The 13,283-nt window shown below is 51.0% G+C and overlaps 2 protein-coding genes across 2 annotated transcripts in view; both read left to right on the forward strand.

Moving 5' to 3' along the window:
- The window catches only part of LOC149346656 (uncharacterized), a 57,622-nt gene that overhangs the window by 6,478 nt on the left and 37,861 nt on the right, over nucleotides 1-13,283 (forward strand). The gene's annotated exons all lie outside the window — the stretch shown is intronic.
- Nucleotides 1,593-8,948, forward strand: LOC149346658 (uncharacterized). Its single transcript, XM_089586015.1, has 3 exons — nucleotides 1,593-1,656; nucleotides 4,316-4,524; nucleotides 8,401-8,948. The coding sequence occupies exons 1-3, from the start codon at nucleotides 1,593-1,595 to the stop codon at nucleotides 8,629-8,631; spliced, it is 504 nt and encodes a 167-aa protein (XP_089442141.1). The 3' UTR covers nucleotides 8,632-8,948.

Consider the following 13,283-nt stretch of genomic DNA (forward strand, 5'->3'; position numbering starts at 1 on the left):
ATTGGTTGCATGGTTAGTAGCCAAAGTACAATTGGCCCCGATTGAAATTCGCGCACTGTGACGTGACGACCGTTTCGACCAACTGTAAAGCGTGACATTCTCTGTCGACAGCTCCTGCTTACAACGATGAGGCATTAAAGGCTTCCGCCTTAATAAATGCTTTTCACCGCCATCACCGCCGCGAAATGCAGGAACGGGCGCCAAAGAGCCGCGCTCTAAAAGCCGTCGGCGTCGTAGTAGTTGTCGGCACGGCGCGACGGAAAAAATCCGCCCTTCCGTTACGGTGCGGCTCAGGTAATTACCGAGATGTGACAATTATTGCGCCATTTAATTTGCTCAAATATATGTTGCGTTTAGTGTTTGCAACGGTGATGGCGTTGCGCCGAAAGTGCGATGGCTTTCCGTGGACTGCTTGGCGGCGCTGCAACGCACTGTCGCGTTCCACTCTCGAAGGCGAATGTTCTCCAATTTTTTCTGCATATTTGTACTTTTGAACTTTTCACGGGAACTCTCCCTTCTATACGTTAAACTGTGAGGTCCAAGAGAAAAGTCATTGGCGGATAAGCACGGAAGCTTCCTCGCGTCGACAGGCTTCATGTCTGCCGATGCAAACCCAGCAAATGTTCACGGCAGTGGCGAAATTTGAAATGCTCTCAATGTTCCCGAATCCCAGGCCATGAATATTTCCTCCCTGCGGCCTGTGAGAAGCAAGACGTAGTCCCCAAGATACAAAACCCGAGTGCGGAGCAATGGGAGACTCTCCGGTCGAACGTCCGCTGTGAAGACCAACGAGGTCTGGTATTGCGAACCCAACGGGCGGCAGTGGCCAGCGGAGCCCTGGACTGAGGGCAACCGACCATTAGTGGACAGGTGCCGACAGAGAAGACTCCTGGGGATAAAACCAAGGAGAGAACATCCGTGAAGATGCCCCAAAACTGCAGAAACTAAGAACTGCAGTTTTTCCTTCCCTGCACTGGTACCCTACGAACGCATAACGCTTGTTAACAGCAAAAGTGACTGTTGTCGTTGTCCTCAAAATAATAGCGTGTACCCACTGCGGGGCATTGGCCACGACACAGGCGGCGTGTTACAGGTGCTCTAGTTGTTTAAAAAAAAGAAAATAACAAATTTCAAAATTTAACGGTTAATAATGTTGATAATAACGAAATAAAATTTAAAAATTCAGATTTGTTAATTGAAATAAACTAAGCCGCCGCGGTGGCTCAGCGGTTATGGTGCTCGGCCGCTAACACGAAAGACGCGGGTTCGATTTCGGTCGCGGCGGCTGAATTTCTATGAAGGCGAAATTCCAGAGGCCCGTGTACTGAGCGATGTCAATGCACGTTAAAGAACCCCAGGTGGTCGAAATTTCCGGAGCCCTCCACTACGGCGTCTCTCATAGCCTTAGTCGCTTTGCGACGTTAAACCACGTAAACCAAACCAATAAACTAAACAAATATTGTAAGATCGGTGACTGAAAGACGGTACGGGGCTAAACCTGCCATGTTTAGGAAGCTTTCGTTGGAGACAAATTTCGAACATGATAAATAGCTGAGGATGGCAGCCGTTTAGTGTCAGAAAGGAAAGCTCGAATGGCGGAGAGCACATTCCAGTTACTGTGCCCAAGGGAAGTGGCACCAAATAACAGAACCCCGGGTGAGAGAAGCTGTCGTAACTGTAACGGCCGTTTCAGGAATGTTAAATTGGTCAAAATTGCTTTTTGAGGAAAGGAAATGGGGCAGTATCTGTCTTACACATCTCGGCGGACACCTGAACTGCGCTGTAAGGGAGGGGAGGAAGGTAGGAGTGAAAGAAGAAAGAGAGAAAGGGGTGCCATAGTGGAAATCTTTAGATTTATTTCGACCACGTGGAGATTTCATGAATGTTTCCTTTTTTCTTTCTTTTTTGGTTCTGTCTCTCTACGCCTACGCCGCGTTTAGTCGTCTTTAGTATCGCTCGTGAACTACGTCACATCAGTCACGTGGTCACCACATTCGCCGCCGTCCGCTCGTGTCGCCCTCGTGCCACCGGTGCCTCGGTGTGGTGGCGGTGGAAAACATTTATGTACAGGTATAATACAGGAGGTTATACATGAGCTGACCCAGAGGGGGCCAGCCCTTACAAATACTAGGTGGAGGTCCCTAGTTCGGGACCCCAGTGGCATCGGCCGCCGCCCAGGCTCGCGCGACCAAGGCCCGTTGGGCCTGCAGGTCAGAGCAGCCGAGCAGGGTCGCCTCCCAGTCCTCCCGGGTTGAGTTGGGGTGAGGGGGGATAGCAGGGTTGGAGGGGCAGGCCCACACCATGTGGTAGATGTCCGAAGACTTCTCCGCACAGTGCGGACAGCTGCCCGAGAAAGAAGGGTCGAAGTGTTTCAGAGCTGCCGGGCACAGCAAAGTATTAGTATACAGGCGGAGCAGAAGCCGCTCCTCCGCCTTTGACAGACCTTTACACGGGCGGGGATAAAGACTATGGCCAGATTGATAGAGTAAAACGATGTCTTTGAAGGTGTAAGCTGGAATAAATTCGAGTTCCTGATTGTCAGGGTCGGAGGGGAATGTCCGGTGAGAGAGCGCGCGGGCGGCGGCGTCAGCTGCCTCATTTCCCTCAAGGCCCATGTGAGCGGGAGCCCAAACGATACGCCGGTGCGCGGGGTCACCGGTGTAGACGCTGTTTTGAAGAATGCGGTAGGCTAGATACGGTACCCAGCCCTGCTCGACGTTCCGACATGCCCCTCGCGAGTCGGAAATAATTGTTTTTGAATTGGAATCAGATGCAGCCAACGCAATGGCGACCTCCTCCGCATGTGTTATGTCACGGGCTCGGAAAGTAAGGCCGTTCACTGTTTTGGATTGGTGGACGACTGCGGCTGTGTACCATCCCCCATAGTGGGGGCCTGTGGCATCCACGTAGAATACGCCGGGTTTCGATCCATAGTGGCGGGCCAGGGCTTCCGCCCGCGCCAGGCGCCGGCCATTATGGTCCTCACGATTCATGTTCGCGGGAAGAGGGCGCACGTGGAGGGCGCATCTCCACTGGGATGGAATACGTACGCGCTCTTACATGAGAGTGGTGTGTTGGATGTGTAGTCGGGCAAGGAGGCGGCGACCCGACGATGTCTTCGAGAGACGTGTGTATTGGTTAGTCAAGTGGACTTCCCGGAGCTCCCGAAATGTGTTCACCATGCTTAGCCCCAGGAGGCGCTTGTTGGAGGTGGTCACGGGGAGGCCTAGAGCCCGCTTAATAATTTTGCGGAGGATGACTTCGAGTGCATCCTCGTCTTGCTTCCGCAGGTGAAGGTATGGAGTCGAATATAGAATTCGACTGGTTACAAATGCATGCGCCAGCCGCAAGGCGTCCTTACATCGTAACCCCCCGCGCTTGTTAGAAACCCGGCGGACCAAGCGGCCCACCTGGTCCCCCACCTGACGGAGTTTGGCCAATGTTGTTTCTGACCGTCTGTCTTGATGTATAAAGAGCCCCAGTACCCGGACTTCGATATTTTCAGGGATTGGACCTGTCTCGAGAGACAATGAAATTTTGGCTGTGCACTTTGGTGAGGGGCGTATGTGCACAAATTCAGACTTTTGGGTGGAGCATTGGAGGCCGCAGCGGCGAGCATAACGGTCCACTATGGTCGCCGCCTCCTGCAGGTTAGCCTCAATATCTGCAAGGGAACCCTGCGTGGCCCACAGGGTGATGTCATCAGCATACAGCGCATGCTGCACACCGGCGACAGCGCCCAGCTGGGCTGGTAGGCGCATCATAGCCAAATTGAATAAGAGGGGAGAGAGCACCGCGCCCTGGGGTGTACCCCTGGTTCCTAAATGAAAAGGGTCATGTTCTTTATCCTGGATCCGAATGTAAGATTGTCTGTCGGTTAAAAATTGCCGAATGTATTGAAAGGCATTTCTGCCACAGTTAGTTTGAGAGAGGTGGGTGAGAATGATCTCGTGGGTAACGTTGTCGAATGCACCCTTCAAATCCAAGGCGAGTACGACCTTGTCATTGTGAGGGCATTCCACGGGGTCGAGGACAGCCCGATTGAGTTGTAGCAGGACATCTTGTGCAGATCTGTGTGGGCGAAACCCGAACATGGTGTCTGCGAATAGGTGTTTGGATTCCATGAACTCGGACAACCTGTCACGTACCATCGTCTCCATGAGTTTGCCCACACAGGAAGTCAGAGAGATGGGGCGGAGGTTGTCCGTGTTGATGGCCTTGCCAGCTTTAGGAATGAAGGTGACCAGGGCGGTCTTCCACTCGATGGGTAGTGGCACTTCCCCAAGCCAGATTGAGTTAATGTAATTCAATAAAGGTGCAGCGTCCGTGGCCACTCGTCCGCCCCCACCGGTCTCTCGCTGCCACGTCGGCAGCCCCACCTTCGTCGGCAACGCAGCAGTGCCGGGTATGGAGCGTTGCAGGAAGAAGACCGGTGGCATCCATGGCCCCGCAGCTCACCGCCTCGTTCCCCATTGCCATGGCTCCTTCCCCGACAGCTTCGACTGTGACCTGTCCTCTGTGGAGGTAAGCCTGGACATTCTTCCAACCGCAGGCAGTTCGATTGGACGCGAAGGTGCCTGCAGGTTACACGGCGTGTATTAGCTCCAGGCGACGATGTTCAGAAGTAGTAGTGCCATCGGAAGCGCGGACAGTGTGCAGTCCCTCCGCGCGAAGCACAGATCGCAGTTGTCTGAACGACGTCGAGAGCAGCTTCCATTGTTCAGAAAGTACAGGTGAAAAAAACTCTGCCTCTCCCGTAACCGAGAGTAGAGTAAGCATGAAATGTTTACGGACATAATGCAAAGCGCACGCGGACACGACGAGACGCAGGCCTGACAAGAATGTATATGCAGCGCGTTCGAAACTGTCCGAAGTGCGTAGAGGCGAAAGAGTTTTCAGCACCACTTTGCGTATGTCACACTGGTAATGTTACCACTGGATTACGTCACACATAATTCATGACGAAGTAATGACAAATTACTGACTAGTGTGTAATGACTGATTAATGACTAAATACTAATAAACTGCTAATTAATGACGCTTAAGCTTCGCCTTTAGGAGTGGAACGCGACAGCGTGTTGTAGCGCTGCCAGGCAGTCCGCGGAACGCCACCACCCGTTCGGCGTGATGTCTCGTCCTTTGAACGCGACGCTTTTTGAGGAAAGGAAACTACGCAGTAATTCTCTGCCATCTCGGTGGACACCCGAGCCGCACCTTACAGGAAGGTAGGAACGCCACCACCCGTTCGGCGCGATGCCTTGCCCATTGAACGCAACGTTTTTTGAGGACAGGAAATGGAGCAGTAATTCTCTGTCATCGCGGTGGACACCCGAACCGCACCGTACAGGAAGGGAGGAACGTCACCACCCGTTCAGCGCGATGCGTTGCCCTTTGAACGAAACGCTTTTTGAGGAAAGGAAATGGCGCATTAATTCTCTGTCATCTCGGTGGACACCCGAACCGCACCATATAGGAAGGGAGGAACGCCACCACCCGTTCGGCGCGAAGCTACCGGTGCTTGCATGCCGGTCCTGTAGGAGCATAGAGTTTCTTACTACTACCTAGAGGGAAAGCTGGCGGCGCTGCACTTCAGCCAACATGGACGCTCAAAGCATCATGGGGCGGTGAGCTACTTGTTGCGGCACAGTCGTAGTTTTTCGGGAACACAGAGTGGCAGTACTAAGGCGTTTCATTGCGAAAACGTAGTTCGTGTGTGCGCAGACGACTTTCGCGCGAACGCAGTGTGCAAAAGCCATAGTAGTGAAGACGCGACGACACAAGACGCCAATAAAAGGTTTTACTCTTCCGAAATGCCATTAAAAACCTCTTAAAGTATCTAAACAACAACATTTTTTTTGAAAACATATTTACTTTTAAAAGTGCGCCTGTTAATTGCGAAGTATTAGTTTTTTTAGTGTCCATTAATTGGCCAATAGGAGAGCGAGTCGTCTCTTATTTTGGGCAAACTTTGCACTTAAATGCTTTTCTGCTCGTTTGTTGCAATCATTAGACAAGATATTGAATGTTAGGACGTTTGTAGTTATCAAACAGCTTTATTTTTTTATTATTTTTTGGCCAAAAGTTACAGTTCCGCAACAAGTAGCTCACCGCCCCATGATGCTTTGAGCGCCCATGGTGGCTGAGGTGGTCACGTGGGGTCTCCATGCAAACTCCCATAGACGGCTTGCCAGCTTTCCCTCTAGGTAATAGTAAGAAACTCTATGTGTAGGAGGGCTTAGAGAGTCTCGTTAAATCTCGTACGGTGCCCGGATGTTCTCGTTTCAGTGCCCGGATGAGTGGAATTCAGTGCGCGGATGTTGGCTCCCGGTCTTGGCCTGACTATCACCACACTGCCGACAACGGGAGCTAAAAACATTTCATGCTTAAATATTGTGGCATGTATGTGCTTTTTGCACGCGTTATTAGAAATCGGAAATTATAATTCCGTGCATTATCAAACGCACAGCTCGACTGATATCTTGATAAACATTGAGAAGGCACTGGCAGCAGTTTTTTGTGACTCGTTTGGAGACCAACCGGCGCTTGCATCCCGGTCGCGTAGGAGGGCTTAGAGAGTCTCGTTAAATCTCGTTAAGTCTCGTACGGTGCCCGGATGTTCACGTTTCAGTGCCCGGATGATGGCTCTCGGTCTCGGCGTGACGTCACCACACTGCCGACAACGGGAGCTAAAAGCATTTCATGCTTAAAAGCGCAGGCGAAGTAACCTGCACGCTCCGTTTATATGTATGCTCGGCCTACTTAATTACTCCTTTTCTGCGTGACATTAACAAAGTAAGAAAAAAAACTAGAGGACGCTTAAGCTTCGCCTGTTAAGAGTGGAACGCGACGGCGTGTTGCAACGCTGCCAGGGAGTCCACGGAACGCTATCGCTCGTTCGGCGCGACGCCTTGCCCTTCGGTAACATCTTCGAACGCATATTTCATCTTTTTCTTGAATTGTTTCAAGTAATTATTTTATCAATTACACACTCTAAATTTTCTCAATTACCATCATCAAGCGCTCGCTTTTCATTCTGAGTATTTTGACACGTTTAAACTCCCCCTTTTCCCAGTTTTTCATCTTTTTCATTTATTTAATAAATTACAATAATGTCATTAACTTGTCATTGCCTATCACACGCCAACCAATCATCAATCTCCAGAACCACAAATTACCATACAATTTTTACCCCCCCCCCCCCCCCCCTAGATTATTTCCGACACGCGTTGCCGTCTATGCCGACGGTTTTTTGACAGTACGAGCAGTATACGCTTTCGCGTTGATATGCTTTCCGGCAATGGAAAACTAGTGCCTTCGTTGTGGTTAGCGAGAAATGTATAATATTTTTACTGCTGGCTTAATGCATGATACGTTTGTCGTGAGCTTGATTAGATACGTTCTTATTCCTTTCGGGCCCCGCCGCGGTGGCTCAGTGGTTGCGGCGCTCGCCTGCTGGCCCGAAAGACGCGGGTTCGATCCCGGCAGCGGCGGCTGAATTTCGATGGAGGCGAAATTCCAGAGGCCCGTGTACTGTGCGATGTCAGTGCACGTTAAAGAACCCCAGGTGGTCGAAATTTCCGGAGCCCTTCACTACGGCGTCCCTCATAGCCTGAGTTAGTTTGGGACGTTAACCCCCCCCCCCCCCCCCCCACAAACCATAAACCATTTATCCCTTTCGGCACAATGTCGCTTTCTGATGCCTTTGTTTACTCGACCTAAAAATAAGCGCGCAGTAACATGCTTTCCTTTATTTTTTTAAGCGTACTACTGATCCGGAGTATCCGGGTTCGAACGCGATCGCGGCGACCGCTTTCCGTTGGACGCGAAACACGAAAGGCGCCCGTGTGCTGTGCGATATCAGTGCACGTTGAGGATCCCCAGATGGTCGAAATTACTCCGGAGCCCTCTACTACTGCGCCTCGTTAACTTTGATCCTTCTTTCAATCTCACCTTCCTCCCTTCCCTTGATGCGCGATTAGTGTGTTCACCGAGATGTGAGACAATTACTGCGCCATACATAGCTTTGCATGGAAAGGAATATACTGCTAAAGCAGACTCGTTTCTCAATTTGTGCACTGTCATTCTTAGGCTTTACGTAATTTATTTTGATTTAATCATTGATTCGTTAACGGTAGTCATTCTAAGCACTTGGCTGGGTTCCAAAGTTCTGTTACAGTAACGGCTGAGCTGAGTCAGAGTAGTAGTTAGTGCTCGGAACATGCAACGCTTGATATCGCACCATTTGACGTGGGAAGAGAAAGCGTACGCTTATAGCTGTCGATGTGGCCAACCGTCTGTTTTGCAGACACAGGCGGTGGTAGGCGGCTTGTGTGGCCACTATGTGAACGTGAGCCTACTGCGCACTGACCTACACCAACCCCATATTTCTTCCGAATCCAGCAACTCCACACGTCCCAGCGCAGAAGGCGGCTCGAGTACGTCCTGCCACATGGGGAGTGGACCATCCACGGATCCTGCGGTTGTAGCGTCAGTTTCCATCTACCGCCCATGACCGCAATCACGTGTTTTGCCTCTACGCCCCGGCATGCCGCACTTCCCAGCTACCGTGCAAGAGCAGAAGGACAATGGCTCTGTACTTGGGCAAACACATCGGGAAGCGGCTCTGAATGAAGTGCAGCGCGGACCTGGTCAGCGACGCAGATATGCACTTCCACGGGACCGGCGGCGACTGCTTGCAGAGCTCATTTGAGGACCTACTGACTGAGCAAAGCGACCCCGACGAGCGTCTCCGCCTGAAGCAACGCCACCAGCATCATATAGAGCGCCTTTGCTGTCCCACTAGCGACTAAGCCAGCGCGCGAAGTTTCGACGATTTCGATATGACGCCATAATTCGCCGGAAAATAAAGACCGGCAGTGTCGATGCAATAAAAACGCTGGTATTTGTTTATGTTGAAGACTCCATCTTTTAGAGCTGTAGCTATTAGTGCGACGTCTTGGCGAAACTCGGCCTCTGGTCCAGCACCTTCAGATCCCTGTACCAACAGTTTCACCGGCGGCGACCCGCACCAGGCTTGGAAAATGTCTCTCTCTCTCTCTCTCTCTCTCTCTCTCTCTCTCTCTCTCAATGCTGTGACGGGAAGGTGGAAGATGGGAGTGTAGTGGTAGACCACCCCGGAACAGTCTCCCTAATAACTGCAGCAAATTGGAGATCTTCAACGTCCTTGGACATCGCAGAGGCAGTGTATACAGCTCGGTCGGTTAAAAAAGAAAAATTACCGACGATTACGTTACTTCCTAATGCGAAATTTGAGCGCAGCAAATAAGCTGTTTCACCTTTTCGATAGATTGAGGCAAAGAAATCGAGCAACACATGTATGCGCTATCACAGAATTTTTTTTTTATTTTTCACACGTATTCGCAATTTCGGCTTGGGCGGTGCACATATACAGATCCGCCGCCACCGATCTGGCTCTCTGATTGCCACCGCACAGGGGTTGCATTGGAGGAGGAGCGAAGAAAGGAATTAAGTTCGAGCCGGCGCTTTGACAACCGGAGACTCGCAGGAAGAGGGGGGAGGGGGCGGCGTGTACACCCAGCGGCAAACGATGGGGGCAGAAGCGCGCGCATCAAGCGGACAACACGATAAAGGGAGGAGGGAAGAGATAGCAGCGACTGACTGATGCCGCTGACGCCGATAGCGCTGGGGGGATGAAAGGGGGGCGGAGCTGGTTACGAGGCCGACGCCGACGACGACGCGAAACCCAGGAACGGACGCCAAAGAGCTGCGCTCTAAAAATTGCCGACAATTACGTTACTTCCTAATGCTAAATTTGAGCGCAGCATGTCAGCTGTTTCAGCTTTCTGATTGAGACGAATTCGAGCAAGACGTGTTTACAATTAGGCCTTATTTTTCACACACATTCCTTCAAGAAACACTCGCTCTTCCTGATTGTCATAAGGAAGCTTTGTGGTCGGAGAAATAAAAATTGGCTGTGGCTTGGCTCTGGTTAAACCTGGAGGATTGCGAAAGCAACATCTGCGCGCAGCCATATATTGTAGCATGAGCTACATTTCCCACAGTCTCGCCGTTTCGCGTGCTCTGGCACAACCATACTGCGCATGCGCGAGGAACAAGTGACGTCACTACGCACAGCTGGCGTGCCTCGCCGCGCGCGCTCGCCTTCCTTTCCTTAAAATAATCGAGTGTAAAACGTTGGCAACGCCAACGCCAATGAACACTTTGAACGCCCATGGCCTATGGCTTTAGCGCCGCGTTTCTGGCCCAACCTTCTCAATGCGGGCAGCTCACATCTCTCTCATAACCCCGCGATTCAGGCGTCCGCTGACCTAGGGAGCTATTATGCGCACTTCCTTTCCTTAAAACAATCGCAGTGTAAAACATGGTCAACGCCAACGCCAATGAACACAACGAACGCCGCAGGCCTATGGCTTCAGCGCCGCGTTTCTGATACAACGTTGTCAATAGCAACGCATGCAGCGCACATCTGTCCCTCCCGCCACGTAGCTTAAAGCACGATTGAGGTGTCCACTGCTCCAATAGGGCATTTAGGCGCCTTCCCTCTGGTGTCCACGGAGATGTGTGAGACACATAGTACGCCATTTCCTTTCCTCAGAAACCAATTTGCCCATTTTGCCCTCTGCCTTCCAAGGTCCCGCTCCATTCGTTTCGCAGCTTAAAGTGCGTACAACGACAACGGCGACGGCGACGCCGGGAAATGCAGGAACGGGCGCCCAAGAGCCGCGCTCTAAAAGCCGTCGGCGTCGTAGTGGTTGTCGGCACCGCGCGTCGGAAAAAATCAGCCCTTCGCTTACGGTGCGTTTCAGGTGATTACTGATTTGTTACAATTATTGCGCCATTTTCTTTGCTCAAAAATGCGTTGCGATCAGTGTTTCCAACGGCCATGTTGTCGCGCCGAAAGTGCGATGGCGTTCCGTGGACGGCGGGACGGCACTGCAACGGACTGTCGCATTGCACTCTCGAAGGCGAATGTTCTCCAATTTTTTCTGCATATTTGTACTTCTCAAGTTTTTACGGGAACTCTTGTACACATGGTACGTTAAACTGTGAGATCAATGAGAAAATTCATTGGCGGATAAGCACAGAAACTTCCTCGCGTCGACAGGCATCATATCTGCCTGACGCAAACCCAGCAAACGATCACGGCAGTGGCGAAATGTAAAATTCAAGGCGGCACCTTGTTCACCTAAAGTGCGGAGAGGCGGAAGCCTTAATCGCGGTGTTGCTGCTTGTGTCACTGATGTGTGGTTACGATGTTAAGCTCCGCCTCTAAGAGTGGAACGCCGCCGCGGTGGCTCAGTGGTTATGGTGCTCGGCTGCTGACCCGAAAGACGCGGGTTCGATCCCGGCCGCGGCGGCTGAATTTCTTTGGAGGAGAAATTCTAGAGACCCGTGTACTGTGCGATGTCAGTGCACGTAAAAGAACCCCAGGTGGTCGAAATTTCCGGAGCCCTCCACTACGGCGTCTCTCATAGCCTTAGCCGCTTTGGGACGTTGAACCCCAGAAACCAAAGAGTGGAACGCGATAGCGTCTTGCAAGACTGCCAGGGAGTCCACAGAACACCATCGCCCGTTCGGCTCTACGTCTTGCACGTCAGTAACTTTGTTTCTGAGGAAAGGAAGAATCTGTCTCGCATATCTCGGTGGACACCTGGACCTCGCGTAAGGGATGGGAGGAAGATGGTAGTGAACGATGACAGCGTATTCACTAGACGCGCCTTTGTTCACTCCAAACCATGGAGCGGGCACAGCGGAGTGGTTAGCGTGCTCGTCTCGCACTCAGGAGACCCTGGTTCGATTCCCCAACTCGACCAATTTCCTACTCGGCTTTATTTATTTCTCTAGTCGTACTAGAAAGATTAATTAGGCTAATTAGTTAATTAAGCAATTAACTAAACTCAGTCCCACTTACTTGGAGCATCACTATACCATTCCTCTAATTGGTTGCGTGGTTACTAGCCAAAGTACAATTGGTCCCGTTTGAAATTCCCGCACTGTGGCGTCGCAACCATTTCGACCAATTGAAAAGCGAGACATTTCTGTCGACAACTCCTGCTTACAACGACTAGACATTAAAGGCTTCCGCCCTAAAACATAGACGTGGTCCCCAATATACAAAACTAGCGTGCGGGCAATGTGACACTCTGCGGTCCAGCGACCGCTGTGAAGACCAACAAGGTCCGGAGCAGCGAGTTCAACGGGCGGCAGTGGCGAGCGCAGACTTGGACTGAGGACCATCTACCGTATTTACTCGCATAATGCTCGCACTCGCATAATGCTCGCACCCCCCACATTGCCTATCGAAAATTGGAATTTTTTTTTTCCTCGCATAATCATCGCATCCCCAACATCACTCGACAGAACTAAGGAAAAGTGCGACAGAACTAAGGAAAAGGACGAAGCAGCGACCAGCGATAGCGATGGCAATGTCGACGTGGACTCCGCGGACTCTGAGTGATGGTGATGTTGCGGGCGGCCAGCCTTCGCAAATAAAGTGTTTCTGCAGCTAGTGTTTGTCGTCTCTGTGGTTTTATTACAAACGTAAGTCCTGCTTGCAATTGAAGTTTTGGTTAAATTTACAATAGCTGGCTTGAGAACCCCGGTTCACAGCCTATTTACATTTGCTTTCAGCACTCCAAAGCATTGTTCAAAAATTTTCCCCGCGTAATTATCGCACCCCCTAACTTCGCACTGATTTTCTGCGAAAAAAAGTGCGAGGATTATGCGAGTAAATACCACTGTTTAGAAATGGTTTGGTTTAGAAATGGACGAAGTCGACAGGGAAGAGAGCCCATGCTATTGTACGAGGCTAACAACAACATCTGTCAAGATACCCCAAAACCGCAGAAACACGAAGAACTAACAAAAAAATTCAGGGGGCACTTTGGCTCTCTAAAGTGCTGCAAGGCGAAAGAGTTTCGTGGCCACTGTTTGTTTTTATTTATTTATTATTTATCATATTTTGTTTTTATTTTTCTAATTTTTTGCTCCTTTTCTTAATTTTATTGTTTCTATTTTTATTTTCACATCGTATTGTAACGTACTTGTTGACGACGGGGGCTTTAATAACAAGTGCGAAGACAGACAAGGCCACGGCGAGAGAGAGAGAGAAAACTATTTACAGAGGAATTCGGGGCACGCCCCAGGGTCCCCGCACGACCCCACTGCACTCAAGTGTTTATGTTCCGAAGGTCCATAACACTGGCAGCACGGCCGGTGGCGATGGTCTGCACGGCCGAGTCCTCCGAGCGCAGCAGGGTCTCCCAGTCCTCCCAGGTCTT

This window comes from Amblyomma mixtum, chromosome 4, assembly GCF_055824585.1.
Source record: "Amblyomma mixtum isolate Tamu chromosome 4, ASM5582458v1, whole genome shotgun sequence".
NCBI classification, from domain to species: Eukaryota; Metazoa; Arthropoda; class Arachnida; order Ixodida; family Ixodidae; genus Amblyomma; species Amblyomma mixtum.